This window comes from Microcaecilia unicolor, chromosome 6, assembly GCF_901765095.1.
Source record: "Microcaecilia unicolor chromosome 6, aMicUni1.1, whole genome shotgun sequence".
NCBI classification, from domain to species: domain Eukaryota; kingdom Metazoa; phylum Chordata; class Amphibia; order Gymnophiona; family Siphonopidae; genus Microcaecilia; species Microcaecilia unicolor.
Window position 1 is genome coordinate 31,524,395 of NC_044036.1, and position 21,464 is coordinate 31,545,858.

The following is a 21,464-nucleotide window of genomic DNA, read 5'->3' on the forward strand; positions in this document are numbered from 1 at the left end:
TGACGCTGCCATGGCTCTGACACTATGAGCCGTGACATGACCCTCAAGAGCCAGCCCAGCCTGGGCGTAAGTGAAGGAAATGCAATCTGCTAGCCAATTGGAGATGGTGCGTTTCCCGACAGCGACCCCTAGCCTGTTAGGGTCGAAAGAAACAAACAATTGGGCGGACTGTCTGTGGGGCTGTGTCCGCTCCAAGTAAAAGGCCAATGCTCTCTTGCAGTCCAATGTGTGCAACTGACGTTCAGCAGGGCGGGTATGCGGCCTGGGGAAGAAAGTTGGCAAGACAATTGACTGGTTAAGATGGAACTCCGACACCACCTTCGGCAGGAACTTTGGGTGGGTGCGGAGCACTACTCTGTTGTGATGAAATTTGGTATATGGAGCATGAGCTACTAGGGCTTGAAGCTCACTGACCCTACGAGCTGAAGTAACTGCCACCAAGAAAATGACCTTCCAGGTCAAGTACTTCAGATGGCAGGTATTCAGTGGCTCAAAAGGAGGTTTCATCAGCTGGGTGAGGACGACGTTGAGATCCCATGACACTGTAGGAGGCTTGATAGGGGGCTTTGACAAAAGCAAGCCTCTCATGAATCGAACGACTAAAGGCTCTCCAGAGATGGCTTTACCTTCCACACGATAATGGTAAGCACTAATCGCACTAAGGTGATTCCTTACTGAGTTGGTCTTGAGGCCAGACTCTGATAAGTGTAGAAGGTATTCAAGCAGGTTCTGTGCAGGGCAAGAACGAGGTTCTAGGGCCTTGCTCTCACACCAAACGACAAACCTCCTCCACTTGAAAAAGTAACTCTTTTTAGTGGAATCCTTCCTAGAGGCAAGCAAGACCCGGGAGACACCCTCAGACAGACCCAACGCAGCGAAGTCTACGCCCTCAACATCCAGGCCGTGAGAGCCAGGGATTGAAGGTTGGGGTGCAGCAACGCTCCGTCGTTCTGCGAAATGAGAGTCGGAAAACACTCCAATCTCCACGGTTCTTCTGAGGACAACTCCAGAAGAAGAGGGAACCAGATCTGACGGGGCCAAAAGGGCGCTATCAGAATCATGGTGCCGCGGTCTTGCTTGAGCTTCAGTAAGGTCTTCCCCACCAAAGGTATGGGAGGATAAGCATACAGGAGGCCGGTCCCCCAATGAAGGAGAAAGGCATCTGACGCTAGCCTGCCGTGTGTCTGAAGTCTGGAACAGAACAGAGGCAGCTTGTGGTTGGTCTGAGAGGCGAAAAGATCCACCGAGGGGGTGCCCCACTCTCGGAAGATCTTGCGTACCACTCTGGAATGGAGCGACCACTCGTGCGGTTGCATGATTCTGCGCAGTCTGTCGGCCAGACTGTTGTTTACGCCTGCCAGGTACGTGGCTTGGAGGAGCATGCCGAACCGACACGCCCAACGCCACATCCCGACGGCCTCCTGACACAGGGGGCGAGATCCGGTGCCCCCCTGCTTGTTGACGTAATACATTGCAACCTGATTGTCTGTCCGAATTTGGATAATTTGGCAGGACAGCCGATCTCTGAAAGCCTTCAGTGCGTTCCAGATCACTCGGAGCTCCAGGAGGTTGATCTGCAGATCCTTTTCCTGGAGGGACCACAGACCCTGGGTGTGAAGCCCATCGACATGAGCTCCCCACGCCAGGCGAGATGCATCCGTCGTCAACACTTTCGTGGGCTGTGGAATTTGGAATGGACGTCCCAGTGTCAAATTGGTCCGGATGGTCCACCAGAGCAGTGAAGTGCGGCAACTGGTGGAGAGGTGGATGACATCTTCTAGATTCCCGGTGGCTTGGAACCACTGGGAAGCTAGGGTCCATTGAGCAGATCTCATGTGAAGACGAGCCATGGGAGTCACATGAACTGTGGAGGCCATATGACCCAGAAGTCTCAACATCTGCCGAGCTGTGATCTGCTGAGACGCTCTGGTCTGCGAAGCCAGGGCCAGGAGATTGGTGGCCCTCGCTTCGGGAAGGTAGGCCTGAGCCGTCTGGGTATTCAGCAGAGCTCCTATGAATTCCAGAGACTGGGTTGGCTGGAGATGGGACTTTGGGTAATTTATCACAAACCCCAGCAGCTCCAGAAGCTGAATAGTGCACTGCATGGACCGGAGGGCTCCTGCCTCCGAGGTGTTCTTGACCAGCCAATCGTCGAGATATGGGAACACGTGCACTCCCAGCTTGCGTAGGTAGGCCGCTACCACCACGAGGCACTTGGTAAACACTCGTGGGGCAGAGGCGAGCCCAAAGGGCAGCACACAATACTGAAAGTGCCGTGCGCCCAGGCGGAATCTGAGATACTGTCTGTGAGCTGGCAGTATCGGTATGTGAGTATAGGCGTCCTTTAAATCCAGGGAACATAGCCAATCGTTTTTCTGAATCATTGGCAGAAGGGTGCCCAAGGAAAGCATCCTGAACTTTTCTTTGACCAGGAATTTGTTCAGGCCTCTCAGGTCTAGGATGGGACGCATCCCCCCTGTTTTCTTTTCCACAAGGAAGTACCTGGAATAGAATCCCTGCCCTTCCTGCCCGGGTGGTACGGGCTCGACCGCATTGGCACTGAGAAGGGCGGAGAGTTCCTCTGCAAGTACCTGCTTGTGATGGGAGCTGAAAGACTGAGCTCCCGGAGGACAATTTGGAGGCAGGGAGGCCAAATTCAGGGCGTATCCGCACCGCACTATTTGGAGAACCCACTGGTCGGAGGTTATGAGAGGCCACCTTTGGTGAAAAAAATTTTAACCTCCCTCCGACCGGCAGATCGTCCGGTACGGACACTTGTAGGGCGGCTATGTTCCCGTGGATCCAGTCAAAAGCCCGTCCCCGGCTTTTGCTGTGGAGGCGCAGGGGGCTGCTTAGGCGCACGCTGTTGACGAGAACGAGCGCGCTGGGGCTGTCCCTGTGCCTGACGAGGCCTTCGGGCCGGCTGGTTGTACCTACGCTTCGCAAAAGACTAGGGTGCAGCCTGCCGGGCCCGGGAAAAACGTCCACCTGTGGAGGTGGATGCTGAAGGTGCCCGGTGGGAGAGCTTGTCGAGAGCGGTTTCCCGCTGATGCAGTTGGTCCACCATCTGCTCGACCTTCTCACCAAAAATGTTATCCCCCCGGCAAGGGACGTCGGCCAGTCTCTGCTGGGTGCGGTTGTCCAGGTCAGAGGCACGCAGCCATGAGAGCCTGCGCATCACTATACCTTGGGCCGCAGCACGAGATGCCACGTCACAGGTGTCATAGATACCCCTGGACAGGAACTTTCTGCACGCCTTCAGCTGCCTGACCACCTCCTGATAAGGCCTGGACTGCTCCGGCGGGAGCTTCTTGACCAGGTCCGCCAGTTGCTGCACATAGGTCCGCATGTGAATGCTCATATAGAGCAGGTATGATTGGATGCGGGTCACGAGCATGGAGGATTGGTAGGCCTTCCTCCCAAACGAGTCCAGAGTGCGAGACTCCCGCCCCGGGGGCGCCGAGGCGGTATCCCTCGAACTCCGTGCCCTCTTGAGAGCAGAATCCACGACCGCTGAGTCATGGGGCAATTGTGGCCGCATTAGCTCTGGGTCGGAGTGGATCCTGTACTGGGACTCTGCTTTCTTGGGAATGGTGGGGTTAGTTAATGGTCGCACCCAGTTCCGAAGCAGCGTCTCCTTAAGGACATTGTGCAGCGGCACCGTGGAGGACTCTCTAGGTGGTGATGGATAGTCGAGGACCTCGAGCATCTCGGCCCTCGGCTCTTCCACAGAGACCACGGGGAAGGGAATGCTAATAGACATATCCCGCACAAAGGAGGCAAAGGAGAGACTCTCAGGAGGTGAGAGTTTCCTCTCCGGTGAAGGCATGGGGTCCGAGGGAAGGCCCGTAGACTCCTCTGAGGAGAAATATCTAGGGTCCTCCTCTTCCCCCCACGAGTCCTCATCCTCGGTGTCGGACATAAGCTCATGTAGCTGAGTCCTGAACCGGGCCTGGCTCGACGTCGAGGCACCAAGGTCTCGGTGTCGTCGAGCGGTGGACTCCCGCGCCGGCGGGGACGGAGCTCCCTCCATCGACGTCGACTCCACCTGCGTGGCGGTCGAGACCGGCACCGCAAGCGGCGGCGGTGTCGACGGCCCCGGCGCCGGGCTAGAGCTCGCCGGCGCCACAGTCATCGGCGCCGAGGGCGCAAGCACTCCCGGCGCCGGCACAGCCTGGCGCATCAGCCCTTCCAGGATTCCCGGAAGGATGGCTCTGAGGCACTCGTCCAGGCCCGCTGCCGGGAAAGGCGGTGGGGCCGGTAGGGGTGTCGGCGCCAGAAGCTGCTGGGGGCCAGGAGACGGCACCGAGGTGCCGGAACCCCGACGCGTCGGTACCTCCACAACCGACGGAGACCTCTCCTCTCGACGATGACGCTTCGGCGTCGCCTCCTCTCCGATATCCGGATGCACCGAGGGCGACCGGTGACGACGCTTGTTATCTTTCTTACGATGCCCGTCACCGGCGCCGGGAGGCATGGAGGAGGAGGAGGTCGATCCCCCTCGGTGTCGAGGTACCGGGTCAGACAGGGTTCGGTCCCGTGGCCCACGAGTTGAGGGAGTGACCGGGGCCGACTGCCCACGCGGCCTCTCACCCCCACTCTCACCGGAGGACCGGCTGGCCGACGGGACCTGTTCTCCTGGGGTCGCTGCCATCGGTGCCGATGTCTCGGGCATCGATACCGGTACCGAAGGGCCGGGCGTCGATACCGATGCCTTCGAGGTCGACGTCGAGGGGCCGGCGCAAGTTCCAAAAAGACAGTCCCGCAGAACTTGCCTCGCAACCTGAGTCCGTTTCCGGAGACCGAGACACAGAGAACACGACTTGATATTGTGCTCCGGCCCGAGGCACTGGAGGCACCAAGCGTGGGTGTCGGTCTGCGAGATCGGCCGGCCGCAGCGACCACACTTTTTAAATCCACTCGGGACCTTCGAGGACATCGACGGAAAAATCGCGTCGGCGAAGTCAAAGTCGTCAATGGTGGCTGAAATCACACCACGAAAAAGGAAAACGACCATGCGGCCACTAGGCCGCAATGCAGCGTCCCCGCTGGAAGCGAGGGAAAAAAGGGAGCGCGTGCTCCACACGCGCAGGGTTTCTTTTTTTTTTTTTTTAAAAAGAAACCGGACGGTAACTAAACCGAAATAAACAAAGAAAAAGCACGATCGGCGTAAACGCGATCGAAAATCCGGCGGCTCAAACAGAGAGAGCGGCGGGGCACGACTCTCTCCAGACGTGGAAAAAAAGGAACTGGCGGGAGCGGTCGCGCACGGGCGGGAAGACGGCCGCGCATGCGCGGTGGGCGTGCCCTGCGTGCCGACCGTCCCGCGAAGCTTTTTTCCGGTTGGTGGGGGCTGCCGCAGACGTCACCCAGTCGTGAGAACAAGCAGCCTGCTTGTCCTCGGAGAACAATCTGGATCTAGATCCATTCACATACACAATCTTAATTGCAATTTGAAATCCTGGTTAATTATGTTAGTAGCAAATAGTAGCGAAGGGGCTGCATTTGGCAAAGGCAAAACAAACAGCATAATGGTTACCACTATAGATAAGGCCAATAATTCTGCCACCTCATATCTATACTAACCTAAGGCAAGCTCTTGCTAGATCATTAGAAAGATTCGGCATCTAGTGTACATCGGTAGGAAAATGCATTTCTTGGTCTCGCAGCACAACCATAAGCTTCCCCATTAAAATACCGGTGATGTTGGTGGTGGCGAGAGTGGTGATTGCGGGCCTATGGAAATCTAGCGAGAACCCACCTTTGACGAGATGGTTAAACAAACTCTGGCTTATATGTGAAATGGAACGAATTAGGGCGGTGAGATGTCGTAAGAAGGAGAAATGGAAGGCAGTCTGGGAGCCCTTCCTGTAACATTGTACATGTTAAGGGGGGGGGGGGGGAATATGGGGAGGGGGGTAGGGTAGGGAGGAGGGTGAGTTATGTGTAATTGGCTGTGTGAGAGGGGTGAAGCTTCGATGGGATTGGTTCATCGAGGGGGGGGGAGGGGGTGCTGTTTAAGGGGAAGATCTGAGGGGTGGGGAGGGGTTTTATATATGAAACTGCCTTAAATACTTAAAGTTATTGTTGCTTCTTTGTTAACCAGGAAATATTGTGTTCTATGATTGTTGCCTTAGAATTCAGTGGGTTATCTGGCTCTGTTTGTCAGTAACCTTGTTTACAGAAAATGCTTTTTCTGTTTTGATGTATTTTGAGCTGTTGCTTCAATATTTCAATAAAGACTTCATGAAAATAAAAAAAAAATTAAAGGACCGATGATGGCAGACTGTAGATAATGGCCCATTACTATAAACACAAATTATTGTGACAGACCCGTAAATATCAAATGGCTGAAGTTAGTCGTGAATACAGCATAGAGGAGTACTGCTCTGGTCTTTGAAAGCCCCAAACAGGTTTGGTTTCCAGTGTGAGCAGGCTATACAAATTAATTTATACACCTAGGCACAATAAATAATCGTTGTGGAGTTTTGACAAACCAGGCATGTTTGTCTCGCTAAAGAATAAGGGTTGTGTTAACAGATTTCAAAACACGCTGCATCTAGTTATCCTAGAAATAAATCAAAACCAAGGCATTCAATTCCAGCTTCCTCCCACTCACTGGTTTCTGACTCTACTTACCTCTCGATCGAGTTCACAGACATCCAGTCCTGTCACGAGGCACTCCCAAATCTCCTTGGCACGACTCCAAACCAAATAGAGTGTGGCTTCTTGCAGGAAAAATGCCAGAAATTTTAAATGTGCCTCTAAATACTGGAAGAAAAATAATGTTAAAGAGCTAACACACCTGACCTGGTTATAGTAGTTTATTTAAATTCATGGATAAAACCTGTGCTCTTTCTGGAACTGATATTACCAGCTCTAAAACTGCACATTCTGAGTTCTGCAACCCATTTACTACCCAGTAACCAGGTAAAGAAAGCCAAGATCCCCACAATATCTGACCTAGAAAGCATGCAGTTATCAAACTAAACCTGAATCTTTTTCTACACACAAAAGTTTATGGCATGGGGTGTTATACAGTGTACAAGTCCGTAAATGCTTGAAAGTTCCGCAGATGCTATTTAGTTATATAGCAAAAGCATCATGTGGGGTACCAGCATCAAGTGGGCAAAGCTCCCTAAATATACAAAAGCCCCTGAACTTATATTTTACCATAAAATTCAAACCAGATCCAGTTGGACAAATTGAGAAGATCAGAGCACAGGAAAGCAAGGTCGATGACGCATGTGACAAAAAGGCAAGCAGTAAAATTAAGCAGACTCTGTATCCTGCAAACTGGATTTGAGTTGATGTCTTAGAAAACTGGACAGTGACAAACCCCAATTTTAAATGAGAGCTGTGAAAAAGCACAATAAAGGAGAATAAGAACTGTTGAGTGTCTCAGAAGGATTAGTGAGGGTGAATGCCACAATTAAACAGAGACAGACAACAGCAAAATAATTTAAGGATAAACTGACAGCAAGTACCATTAAACCGTATAACAAAGTGTGATGGGAATTCCAGCTGCAACACAGAGAGTTGCGTTGAAGGACATGAAAGTGGCTATGCTGAAGAAGAGCCTGTAGGACTCCCTGTCCCGTAAAAGCTTAAGAAATCCAAAGGGGCTCACAGAAAGAAACTGCACAGAAAGGTAAGCTAGTTCAGTATTCTAAAGGAGTCTGTGACCTGATGAAGGTTCTTATCTACATCTGCAGAGAAATATTTGAGAATACTGTGACACCAAAAATCATCAATGATCTTTCCTCCTCCCAGCTTGTGTTAGTGGTCCCTAAGGATTAGATAGTGAGTTTGGGGGCGACAGTTGACAGTGATTTAACCCTGGATCTGCAGGTACTATCTATGGTTAAAAGTTCTCTAAAGAGGACTTTGCAAAGAGCATACACACAACTTTAAAATATATAGGGTAGATAGTGGGGTTCCACAGGGGTCTGTGCTGAGACCGTTGCTTTTCAACATATTTATAAATAATCTAGAGATAGGAGTAATTAATTAGGTAACTAAATTTGCTGATGACACAAACTTATTCACAGTTGTTAAATCGCAAGAGGATTGTGAAAACTTACAAAAGGACCTTGCAAGACTGGGAGACTAGGCATCCAAATGGCAGAGGACATTTAATATCAGAAAGTGCGAAGTGATGCACGTGGGAAAGAGGAACCCAAACTATAGCTAAGTAATGCAAGGTTCCAACATTAGGAGTCACCAACCAGGAAAGGGATCTAGGAGTCGTCACTGATGATATGTTGAAACCCTCTGCTGTGTGCAGCGGCGGCTAAGAAAGCAAATAGAATGTTAGGTATTATTAGGAAAAGAATGGAAAACAAAAATGAGGATGTTAAAATGCCTTTGTATCACTCCATGGTATGACTACACCTCGACTATTGTGTGCAATTCTGGTCACCGCATCTAAAAAAAAAAGGTATAGAGAAATTAGAAAAGGTACAGAGAAGGGAGACGAAAATGATAAAGGGGATGGGACGACTTACCTATGAGGAAAGACTAAAGTGGCTAGGGCTCTTCAGCTTGAAGAAGAAACGGCTGAAGGAAGATATGATAGAGGTCTATAAAATGAGTGGAATGGAATGGGTAGACGTCAATGAAGCTACAAAATAGTAAATTTAAAACAAATCGGAGAAAATATTTCTTCACTCAACGTGCAATTAAACTCTGGAATTTGTTGCCAAAGAATGTAGTAAAAGCAGTTAGTTTAGCGGGGTTTAAAAAAAGGTTAAGATAGCTTCCTAAAAGAAAAGTCCATAAGCCATTATTAAAATGACTTGGGAAAAAATCCACTGCTTATTTCTACGATAAGCAGCAAAAAATGTACTGTTTTGGGATCTTGGCAGGTACCTGTGACCTGGATTGGCCACTGTTGGAAACAGGATGCTGGGCTTGATGGACCTTCGGTCTGTCCCAGTATCGCACTACTTATGTACTCATCTTGGGTTACCCAAAAAGGAGATGAGGCTACATATTTTTGGCAGCATGATTGTGGTCATGGTTGTGGTCACAGATAGCATCTCTCAGTATTAAGTTATTTAACACTAGCTATAGAATGGAGCCTGAATATCTAAGGAAGAAATTAAAAGATTACTTCTATCTTCCTTTGAGATTTACACTCACAGGAAGACGTGATTTTAGAACTGCCCTCATCAAGGGATGCAGTGATGACAAAATGTGAATCTGTTTTTTCTTCGGTCATTCCTTCATTGTCTTCGATTATAAGGTGAACTGGATGGAAACAGAATTGTTTTATGCTTTCTGGCAGTAAAAGATTTACAAATTAGATGTTTCTTGGTAGTATCAAACTGAAATATCTGGGCATCTTCTCAGCACAGGGATTACAAGATGTGGTCTCCGTGAATCCAAATCTTTTGGTCAGAGTAATGGGAGGAGCCACCTGGGCCTTGGCCCCATCAACATTCTCCTACCAGCTGCCGCTTTCTCACTTGAAGAGCAACAGGAGGAAATTTTTCACTGCTGCTGCTCTGCTTGTCCTCGGCCAGTTCTGGCCACAAGAAACAGGAAGTAATTGCTCTCCAATTTTAACAAGTGTGCAGTGCCAGTGGCAGCGGAAAGAAATCTCTCATCGCTCTAAAGGTGATTTAAATGTGCTGGGAAGGGGAGCTGATAAAGGACAGGTAGGATAAGAGAGTTGGGGAAGAGAGACAGATCTGATGCAGGGGCTGGGGACCGACAACTGACAAGGGGCAGGTGGGAGAAGGGGCTGGGTCTGGGGGGCTGAGGCAGGGAGAGGGAGATGGGCTGATGTGAGACGGGATGGCAAAAGGGGGTATACGTTGGCAGATGGTGATGGCAGAAAGGGGTTGATGCTAGGGGGCTGGGAAAAGGATGCTGAGAGGTAACACAGGGATTGTGGATAGGGGTAGGAGAAGGGATCTAATGCTGGTCAAGAGGGCTGGGGGATGACAAGGGACAGGTGGGAGATGTGCACTCTGGATGAGAGGAGGGAATTGAGGGCTGATACAGGGCTGTGGTGGGAAAAGAAAAAGTATATGCAGGGAAAAGTGAAGATGGAAGAACAGAGGGATAGATGGTTGGAGGAGCTTGAGAAAATGTTAGGACTGGGGGGCAGAGCTCCCTACCTACTCCTCCCCCCAACAAAAAGATGTTCCACTGTACCTGCTCTTAGTTGAGAATCCAAGCATATACACAATGCTAGGAGCACGTGTTTCTTATTTTAATAGGACGCATGATCATCATCAAGATATCCTAACCTCAATTACCCCTCTCTCATATTCCATTGTATAGTAATATGTTTATGAAAAATGTTATATACCACAAGGCCACTAAAAGATCAAGGTAGTACTTCGCGAACTGAGGAGCTATACTTTCAATTTGTTTGGGAAGGTAGAAAACCAATGATAAGAAACGAAACTCTACTATTAACTAAAAGACAGTAGCTTCACAATTGGCAACGTGCGCACATACAGGCTTACCCTCATCTTACAGAACCAATTGGGCGCATTTCATGATACTCTGGACCATGAACTGCCCAAACATGTCCTGTGTTGACCTGGCAGAACATACATGTTATAAATAATATGCTACCAGGAACAGAGTTGTGTACAGAGTTTAGGCACCCCAGTTAGACTGCACATTACAATACATTTTGAAGTTGATACAGCTTCTATACAGTACAAAGTTAAACACACAATGCTTTGTGATTTTTAATATATAAATACTATTCATTTGCAGGTTTTGCAGATTCAAAAGATGAAGGCACATGCAACAGTTTTGATACCCTATTAGTCAGTACTTTGTAGTAGAGCTATACCGAATAGCGTATTTTACTATTTGGGTGAATACGAATAAGGTGAAATTAGATCTTACCTGCTAATTTTCTTTCCTCTAGACCCTCCAGACCGGTCAAGACGCGTGGGTTATGTCCTCCTACCAGCAGAGGGAGACTGAGAAAACACTAAGCTTTTGAAGCCTGTATATATAACCTGTGCAGAACCTCCACTAGCCAGTATACCCCTGACAAAGCAGAGAAACAAAAAACACTAACAACAACTAGCAACCCTGTACGTGGTCACAGTAAACTGCAAAAACAAGAAACATCTTCCGCTTGCTCTTACGGAAACATGTTCCTTTGCCTTTGATAAAACAGTTGGGCTTCTACAGGTGGACTATCAAAGAAGAGCCCCACCTGTCCCGGACTCCTATCACAAAACAGAAATAAACAGTCTGCAATTAGAGAAACAACAATTTACAGCAGCCATGAATTATCCAACAAACACACCTCCTGGCCTCCAATACAGACAGGGCGGGCTCTTGACCGGTCTGGAGGGTCTAGAGGAAAGAAAATTAGCAGGTAAGATCTAATTTCACCTTCCTCAGCGACCCTCCAGACCGGTCAAGACGCGTGGGACGTACCAGAGCAGTAACTAACTTATGGGAGGGACCTACTAAGGCCAGAGGTCAAAATTGCTGCCCCAAAGCGCACCTCGTCCTTTGCATGCACAGGAATCCTATAATGCTTCACAAAGGAATGCAACGAAAACCAAACCGCAGCCCGACAAATATCTAACAGAGAAATCATACTATTCACCGCCCACGAGGCTGCCATTCCCCTAGTGGAATGAGCAGACCAGCCCCTAGGCACCACAGGACCCTTCACCAAGTAAGCAGATGCAACCGCCTCCTTCAACCACCGTGCTATGGTCACCTTAGGAGCCGCTGCACCCTTCTTTGGGCCACCATGAAGAACGAACAAACGGTCAGAGGCTCTGAAGTCCTGAGTTCCAGAGAGATAACTCAAAACTCTCCTGACATCCAGCTTGGCAATACCACGCTGCTCCGAATCTCCAGCCATATCACCCAACACTGGCAGAGAGATGACCTGATTAACATGGAACTCGGAAACCACCTTGGGCAAAAAAGGAAAGCACCGTCCGCAACGAAACCTTTCCCTCAGAAAGGACAAAAATGGTTCCCTAAAAGACAAGCCTGAAGCTCTGAAACACTCCGTGCTGAAGTAATCGCCACCAACAAGACCGCCTTTAAAGATAAATCCTTACAAGATGCCGATACCAGAGGCACAAACGGAGGCCTGATCAAAGCATCCAAAACTAGCTTCAAATCCCACGGAGGCACCATCCGTCACTGAGGCGGACGCAGCAACTTAACACCCTTCAAAAAACGCACTACCTCAGGCACAGACGCGAAGGACTTTCACTGAAGCTTCCCACGAAAACATGACAAAGCTGCCACCTGAACCTTCAGTGTAGACAAGGCCAGACCTCTATCAACACCATCGTGCAAAAATTCCAAAACTTCCGCCACCGAAGAGTGAAACGGCCGAACTCGATGGTCTTCACACCAGTGCTCAAAGATTCTCCAAACCCGGACATACGCCAAGGAAGTGGATCGTCTACGGCAACTCAACATCGTAGCAAAGCCACTGGACGAAAGCCCCTTCTTCAACTTGTGCCGCTCAAGAGCCAAGCCATAAGTGAAAACCGAGCCGGATCCGGCATGATTATCGGGCCTTGACACAGAACTGATCCCAACAAAGGCAGGGCCGCCGCCCCTGCCAACCGCACCAGGTCTCCATACCATGGTCGACGCTGCCAATCCGAAGCTACCAGAATCACCCGACCGGAGTGATGTTCGATGCGCTATATTACTCGACCGACTAACAGCCACAGAGGAAACACATACAGTCACTCCCGAAGCCAAGGCAACAGAAGAGTGTCGATTTCCTCCGCTCAAGGGTCTCTTCAGCGACTGAAAAAAAAAAAATCTCTGAACTTGCGCATAGCGAGCCGTTGCCCTAAGATCACCGAAAGTCCCCAGACCGACACAACTCACTGGAACACTGACCGAAGAAAAGACCACTCTCTGGGATCTAGAGTGTGCCTGCTGAGATAATCTGCATCTATGTGACCTACCCCGGCCACATGCGCTGCCAAGAGAGCCTGAAGATGAGTTCAACTGCGCCGCCAAGGCTCTTTGTTCCCCCCTTGACGGTTGACATATGCTACTGCCATGGCATTGTCACAGAGCACTCGGACTGCCTTGTGGCGAATCACCGATGTCAAGGCCTGGAGCGCCACCCGAATGGCCCGAGTTTCCAGCCGGTTGATGGACCACTCTGCTTCTGCCCGAGACCACCGGCCTTGAGCTACCTGACTGAGACAATGTGCCCCCCAACCTTGCAGACTGGCATCCGTGACCATTACCAGCCCCTGTGGGGACTCCAACGGCATTCCTTTCCCAAATTGCGCGGACTGAGCCACCAGCGGAGACTGAGACGAGAGGCCACCGACAGCGGACAACACATTTCCAAGTCCTGCGACAGAGGGGACCAACGACTGAGCAGAGCTGACTGTACCTGACGCATGTGCGCCCTGGCCCACGGAACTACCTCTATGGTCGCCGCCATCAGGCCCAGGACCTGACGATAAGTACGGGCCGTCGGCGCCTTCTCTGCAAGGAACCGACGAATCGGACCCTGTAACTTGGAACCAAAAGGCTGCACAAAGGAAAGTGAAGATAAGCTTCCGTCAAATCCAGGGAAGTGAGAAACTCTCCTTTCCTGACCGCACCACTGACCGACCGCAACGTCTCCATCCGGAAAGAGGGCACCTTGAGTGCCGCATTGACCCTTTTGAGATCTAAAATGTGACGAAAAGTGTCCTCTTTCTTGTGGACCACAAAATAGATCAAATAGCACCCTGAGCGTTGCTGATCTGAAGGAACAGGAACCACGGCTCCCAACGCGAGCAGCCACCGCAGAGTGTCCCTCACTGCTGCCCTCTTGCTCCAAGACCGACAGAGGGATTCCAGAAACACTTCGGGAGAACAGCTTTCGAATTCCAGCGCACATCCGCCTCGAAACACCTTGAGAACCCACTGATCTGACCTGATTTGGGCCCAACTCTGGTAAAACAGACTCAGCCGAGCCCCAACATGCACCAGAGCCTGAGCCCGCACACCTTCATTGGGAATTGTGGCCTGAATACTAACCTCCCGCGGAAAAGCCACGCCCTCCGCGACGACTCTCACGAAAGAACTGTGTGCGCTGGAAAAAACCGACCCCTAGAGGTCCTACTACTATTAAACATTTCTATAGCACTACTAGACTTATGCAGCGCTGTACAAATTAACATGAAAAGACAGTCCCTGCTCAACAGAGCTTACAATCTAAATTGGACAAACAGACAGCTAGGGGTAGGTCCCACTCGATCTGCCCGGCCTATACCGCTGAGCCTCCCTAAACCGTCCCCGAGAGGAACTAGTTCTGGCCCCTGCCTTGAACCGAAAATCTGGAAGCCATAGAACCTTGGTATCACTAAGACCTCACACTAACTTGTCCAAATCTTCTCCAAAGAGCATAGCTCCCTTAAGTGGCAGAGACCCACAACCATAGCCATATTTTTTGTCTGAAGTAGGCAACAAATCATAAAAGCCTCAGACAAAAAGGATGAACCCATGTCCAAGTCGGCTAACTCCTGACCCCCAGAAGAACCAACATCTACCGAATCATCCAGGAGCTTCTCGGCCCAACGAAAACATGCCCGAGCTACCAGACCCCCACAAACCGAGGCCTGCAGGGCTAGAGCCGACAAAACAAAACTACGCTTGAGAAAAGATCCCAACTTCCTATCCTGAGGATCACGGAGAGCCGTTCCTCCATCAACCAGGATAGCCGTAGCTATAATTACTGCCGTCACTACTGCATCTACCGTGGGAGCCTTAAAGGAATCCCTATCGTCCTGAGGGAGGGGATAAAGCCTCGCCATTGCCTTTGCCACCTTACACGGCAAATCCCATTCCTGACAAATCATCTCCCGGAGATCCTTGTTCATAGGGAAGGATCACGCCTGACGCTGAATGCCCTTCACCAACGGATCCTGGACAGTTTCCCCCCAACGCCACCTCAGGACCAAACTGAAGGGTGGACGACACCTGATCTATGAGTTCTGACAGCTCATCTCTATGGAAAATCCGCACTACTGAAGGATCCTCTCCAGGAATCCAACAATCCTGCTCCTGAGAGCCGTCAATTCCATCTGACTCCCCCAGATCACTAAGCGCAGCTTCTGCAGCTACAGGAGAAAAACATTGCCTGTCCTCTGACCACTCTAACCGTGGTCTCTCAGCCAAGATGGAAATAGCCCCCTCTTCCAATTGGGGGGGGGAGGGGGGGTCCCGATCTCCATGCCTGATACCGCGTCCAGACAAAATCTGGAGGAAAACCCACCATTCCTGGACCGTCATTAGGCCCTTTTGTGCCAAAAACGGAGGCCGCAGGCCCAAAACCAGCCGGCTCCATGGGCCGCGTCAGACTCAAGATGGCGGCTGTTCCCGCCGAAACTGTTCCCGCTGACAGCGGCCCTGCCTACGCTCCCGCTGACCCGGAGACTCCCGACACCATCGATCCCTCCGCGGTCAAGTCGGGGGGTGCCGCAGCCACCTTTATAGGTGCACCGCAAAGCTACACTGAGCGCCCGGCGCCTCTACCCCTCGCCACGAGCACGCGCGACATCGGAGGAGCTGGGCCGCCATAAACCACGAGGGAAGGGAAAAGCTGTTCCGCAAACGCGCCAAACCAAAAACTCACTCACACTGCAAAAGCACTGGAGAAAGCGCTGCTCTCTCGTTCCAGCAAGGAATCAAAACCCCCGTTCGGTCCGCTGAAAATAAAGAAATAAATGCCCTTAAAGGCACAGTACTCCAACTCTGGCAGCTGGAAATTGTAAGGCACTCAAGGCTACAATACTGAGAAAGCAGCCGAGGCACAAAGCTGCCAAGCAAAACGAAATAGAATAACTGACCTTAAAGGCACAGTACTCTAATTCTGGCATCTGGAAATTGTAAGGCACTCAAGGCTACAATACTGAGAAAGCAGCCGAGGCACAAAGCTGGCAAGCAAAATGACATAGAATAACTGACCTTAAAGGCATCGTACTCTAACTCTGGCATCTGGAAATTGTAAGGCACTCAAGGCTACAATACTGAGAAAGCAGCCGAGGCACAAAGCTGCCAAGCCAACAGGGGGAGGGACCCAAACATAGGTGTAACACCCCAGGGGGAAAAACTGGGCCCCACCAGACCCAGGGCCCCAAAGCACTTTTTTTTTTTACACACACGTACAGGGTATTGCAACAGAATAAAGTTTGGAAGGAAAAAATCCTATGACCCAATGACAAACTACCTCACCAGATTATTGGAGACTGCACAGGCTGTCAACTGCTACCTCTGCTGAGACTGAGAAAATACTGGCTAGTGGAGGTTCTGCACAGGTTATATATACAGGCTTCAAAAGCTTAGTGTTTTCTCAGTCTCCCTCTGCTGGTAGGAGGACATAACCCACGCGTCTTGACCGGTCTGGAGGGTCGCTGAGGAATGAAAAATATTATTTGGCCGAATAAAAATATCGAATAATGGGCACTGAGCTTTAAAACAAATATTAAAAGAAGAAATGTGAAATCAGAGATAAAGTGTTTATTTCAGTAGGATTTAGCCCAGTACAGCCCCAGAATATTTGTGCTTGAATTTAAATCACTATTCAATCGAATATGAATAATTTATTCAGGGCTGAATCAAACTGAATACGAATATTCAGTACAACCCTACTTCATAGCACCTCTTTGGCAGAAATAACAGCTTCCAAATGTTTCTTGTAGCCAACTAAGGGTCTATCTTTGCTTTTGGAATTTTTGTCTCTCTCCTTTACAGACCTCTTCTAGATCAGATATACTCTTGGGTCTCCTTGGATACACCAGAAGTCTCCCCTTTTTGTTTCACTTACACTGACTCCCTAACTCAATTTAGGATCTGTTAAGATTTTCATTTTTATTTTTAAGGCTTTGCATGAGTATACCTGATTACCCACTGGCATTAACAATATCTTATGTTCCTCCCCGATTACTTTGCTCACTTAATGACCCTAGACTAGTGCTTCCCGGCCCCTCCCAAGCACACTAGGAGTCCATATGTTTTTCTTTCTGGCTCCTAAACTGTGGAATAACCTGTCTTTATACCTTCATTCTGAGTTGACTTGTACAACATTCAGAATTGGATTAAAAACTCATTTACTATTGCATTTAGTGATTATTAGCGCTGTTTTACTGATAACAGTAGTGACCACAATAATTTTTAAAGAATTTTTGGATTGAGTGTTCTCTTTTTTTTTTTCTTGTGTGGCTGTGTCTTTTCTATAATATTATGGAGTTCTTTTCTGCCTTTTATATGTATATTAATTTGTAAATTGATTTGACTTAGTTGCTTAAAATTTAGCAATACAGCAAATATTTAAACAAACATATTTTCAACATTCAAGTCCGAGGACTGTAAAGGCTTTGTAAAATCTTCATCTTTTTTTCTTCTTCTACATATTTCATTTTGAAATATGCGTAGAATTACTGTCTTGCTGAAACATTCAACTTTTCTTCAGCTTCTATTTCTTCACTGACTGTGGCACATTAGTTTCTAGGGAATGCTGATTTTAGTTCAATCCATTCTTCCTTCCAACACCAAATATTTCCTGTGCCACTGGCTGCCACACAACTGCAAAGTATATAGATGCACTGTGAGCTAAACAGTTGGCAAAGTGTACTTTTCTTTAAATGATTCAGCTTTTTTCTCTCCAAATGTCTCGTGTGGTTGTGGCCTAAAGTTTCAGGCCTATCAAGGATTTCTTTTCCATACTTTCTTCTGATAACTCTCCCATTCAGATCACTTGTTTAAAGTATTCTGTATTACTTACAGACTAAGCATGAGGCATAAGCTTTTGAGGACCATCCCTACATAGACAAGTAGACACTGGTCCCTGAAAACTCCTGACTCAATAAATAGCTTAGTCTATAAGGTATCAACCATCAACAAAATCATCTTCATAAATTCCAAGAATCACTCATAGAACCCACTCAATATTTAAATGGAGAAAAAAAGGACCTCAGTAAAAGAGAGCCCCCAAAAAATTCAGGATCTCACAAGCCAGTTAACAGGATTACTGGTCCTAAAAAAAACTGTATACTAACAAAAGTGCAATATTTCCCCCCAAATTCTTGAAATTAACACAGTTTCTAGTCTATAAGGTGCCATCTTCTTCTGTAATGCTTGTAACCCACAGTACCCCTTTGAAAAGTTTTATCTACTATCGACGTATGAACGACTATTTCAGTGTCAGCTAAACTTTTCAACAGGTTCTCTACAGTGAACTGTGGGTTCTGATCAGTTTTCTCACAGCTCTATCACATTTTTTTGGGGCTTCTAGAGCCAAAGAAGCATCTTTCAAAAAAATGGCAAAAGGTATCTGAATGAAAAAAACAGGAAGCACCATAAGCACTAGCAAGTTAAATGCAGAGCATCGATAAGAAATACTAAAAGATAATTTGAAAATAAGCACGCTGTAGAGGTAAAAAGCTCATAATAAAAACTTCTTCAAATGCATAAGTAGTAGAAAGGGAATCAGTTGGACCATTAGATCATCGAGGAGTAAAAGGGGCAATCAGGGAGGACAAAGAGAAGCAAAATTAATTCTTTGCTTTGGACTTTACTGAGGAGAATGTAATGGAAAACCCATACCAGAAACAGTGTTTAAAGGTGATAATATGGAGGAACTGAAACAAATCTTGGTGGACCTGGAAGATGTAATTGGCCAAAATTGACAAGCTAGAAGGAAGTAAATCTCCTGGACTGGATAGTACACACCTTAGTACTGAAGTGGAAGAGTGGCCTAGTGGTTAGGGTGATGGACTTTGGTCCTGGGGAACTGAGGAACTGAGTTTGATTCCCGGCACAGGCAGCTCCTTGTGACTCTGGGCAAGTCACTTAACCCTCCATTGCCCGCCGCATTGAGCCTGCCACGAGTGGGAAAGCGCGGGGTACAAATGTAACAAAAAAAAAGAACTCAAAGATGAAATCTCAGATCTACAATTAGTAATCTGCAACCTATCATTAAAAACATCTACTGTACCTGATCATTGGAAAAGACCCAATGTTAAATGTCAGAACTATCTGTGCCAAGCAAAATAATAGAAACTATTGTAAAGAAAAAAGTTACTGAATATATAGACAAACATAGTTCACTGGGACAGAGTCAACATGGATTCAGCCAAGGGACACCTTGCCTTACCAATCTGCTACATTTTTTTTGAAGGCATGAATAAACACACGGATGAAGGTGAAGTGGCTGATGCTATGCATCTGGATTTTCAGAAAGCTTTTGATAAAGTCCCTCGTGAGAGAGATGCCTAAGAAAATTAAAAAGCAATGGAGTAGGCAGTTATGTTCAATTGTGAATTGGGATCTAGTTAAAAAAAATAGAAAACAGAGAGTAGGGTTAAATGATCCATCCTTATTGGTGTCATAATAATATAATCCCTTGTATTTCCCTTCACCACGTATCCATTAAACTCTTCCATAAACTTTCTTAACTCTATGTCTACCTTAATTTGCCCCTATAGCTCTAGTATAATCTATTTTGGGGCTTAATATCAAATTAAATCTCCATCTGTAACTATCACTCCATCTCCCTTATCCTTCAATAAGTCCCCAGCTTATTTCAGAAATCTCTCTGTCCCATACTGGGCAAATGAAATACCACCAATGTTAATCTGACCTCCTCAATAACACGTAAAATTAAAGGGTGACCTTCTCATCCTTGAACTCCTTTAGGACTCTTCAGCTTGGAGAACATATGGCTGAGGAGAGATATGATAGAGATATCCTGAGTGAAGTAAATTAGGTAAATGCTAACAAATTACTTGCTCTTTCAAAAAGTATAAAGACTAGGGGACAAGCCATGAAGTTACATAGTAGTACACTTACAACAAAGTAGGAGAAAATACTTTTCACTTAACGTACAGTTAAGCTCTGGAACAAATTGTTGGAGGATGTGGTAAAACCAGTTAATTAATGTAGCTGTGTTTAAAAAACATTTGGACAAATTCCTGGAAGTAAAGTCCATAGACAATTATTAAAGGCCCGGGAAAAGCCACTGATTATCCCGGGGGTAGGCAGCATGGAATCTTGCTACATGTTGGGATTCTGCCAGCCACTTGTAACCTGGATTGGCCACTGTTAGAAATAGGATACTGGGTTAGATGGACTTTTGGTCCGACCCAGTAGAGCAAGTCACATTCTTATCTTGCTTGACCTTCAACAGTGACTTTCCCCGGGTCTGCTTTAATAATGGTTTTCAGACTTTGCTTCCAGGAATTTGTCCAAACCTTTTTTTAAACACAGCTATATTAACTAACTGGTTTTACCACATCCTCCAGCAATGTGTTCCAAAAGGTGTGGGATGAACACAAAAGATTACTAATTAGAAAATGGATGGTATAAAAACAAAACAAAACTTGAGTGACTGCATATGTGTTGGTGTGTCAAGTGGGAAGCACGAAGGCCAGAGCAGGACAGACTTCTACAGTCTGTGTCCTGTAAATGGCAATACAGTTCAGGATGGGCTGGAGAGGGCTTTGACAGCTACTCCAGTAGTTGGAATATGAAGACAGTGCCGGGTGGACTTCTATGGTCTGTGTCCCATATATGACGAGACAGATTGGGATAGGCTGGAGTGGGCTTTGATGGCAACTCCAGTAGTTGGAACCCAAGGACAGTGCAGGGTGGATTTCTATGGTTTATGTCCCAGAAATGGCATAGAAGGACCAGGATCAAGTATTTTATATCACATTCATTGTTGGTTTAATTATGAATTGATAAATGTGACTGTTGGGCAGACTGGATGAAACATTCAGATCTTTATCTGCCGTTGTCTACTATGTTACTATGTAGTTTCATGTAACATGCCATTATTAACAATGTTTCTGACAGTTGAGATTGCTTGCTAGCAGGGGGGTATCTGACCTTCAGTGGTAGGGGGGGGCCAGAGCCGAGGGGGCACATTTTAGCCCCCCCCCCCCCCTGCCCACCTGTGCTGGTGGGGGACCCCATCCCCCGCCAGCCGAAGTCTTCTTCCTTCCTTTCAGGTTTCTGAGTCTGACGTCAGGACGTCAGACTCAGAAACCTGAAAGGAAGGAAGAAGACTTCGGCTGGCGGGGCATGGGGTCCCCCACCAGCACAGGTAGGTGACGGCGGGCGAGTGAGCTAGCGGGCGGGGGGGGGGGGGGGGGAGGAGGTTGAGAGGGTCGTCGGTAGGGGGGTCCAGGGCCAAATCTATGGGGGCCCAGGCCCCCGTGGCCCCATAGCAGCGACGCCCCTGCTTGCTAGAAGCATTGACATCATTTATGGCCTTCCCCTCTTCTGTAACAGGGAACTCTCTTCATTTTCAAAAGCTCAGACAGCTGCTTAGAGAAACCCATTGTTGCTGAAAATATAAAGAACAATCATCTCAAGCTGCGAGGTTAGGACTATTTATTCAACTGTGAAACTGTCTTCACCCGACAACTGAAGGCATACTGAGAATGCTTTGGGCTTTATTAACAACTTTAAAAAGAAAAACAAAA

The 21,464-nt window shown here is 48.0% G+C and overlaps 1 protein-coding gene across 1 annotated transcript in view; it reads right to left on the reverse strand.

The window, feature by feature from the left end:
• The window catches only part of USP24 (ubiquitin specific peptidase 24), a 357,333-nt gene that overhangs the window by 181,233 nt on the left and 154,636 nt on the right, over window positions 1-21,464 (reverse strand). Inside the window, 1 exon segment of the mRNA XM_030207144.1 lies at window positions 6,640-6,771. Coding sequence (XP_030063004.1) covers window positions 6,640-6,771 — 132 coding nt within the window.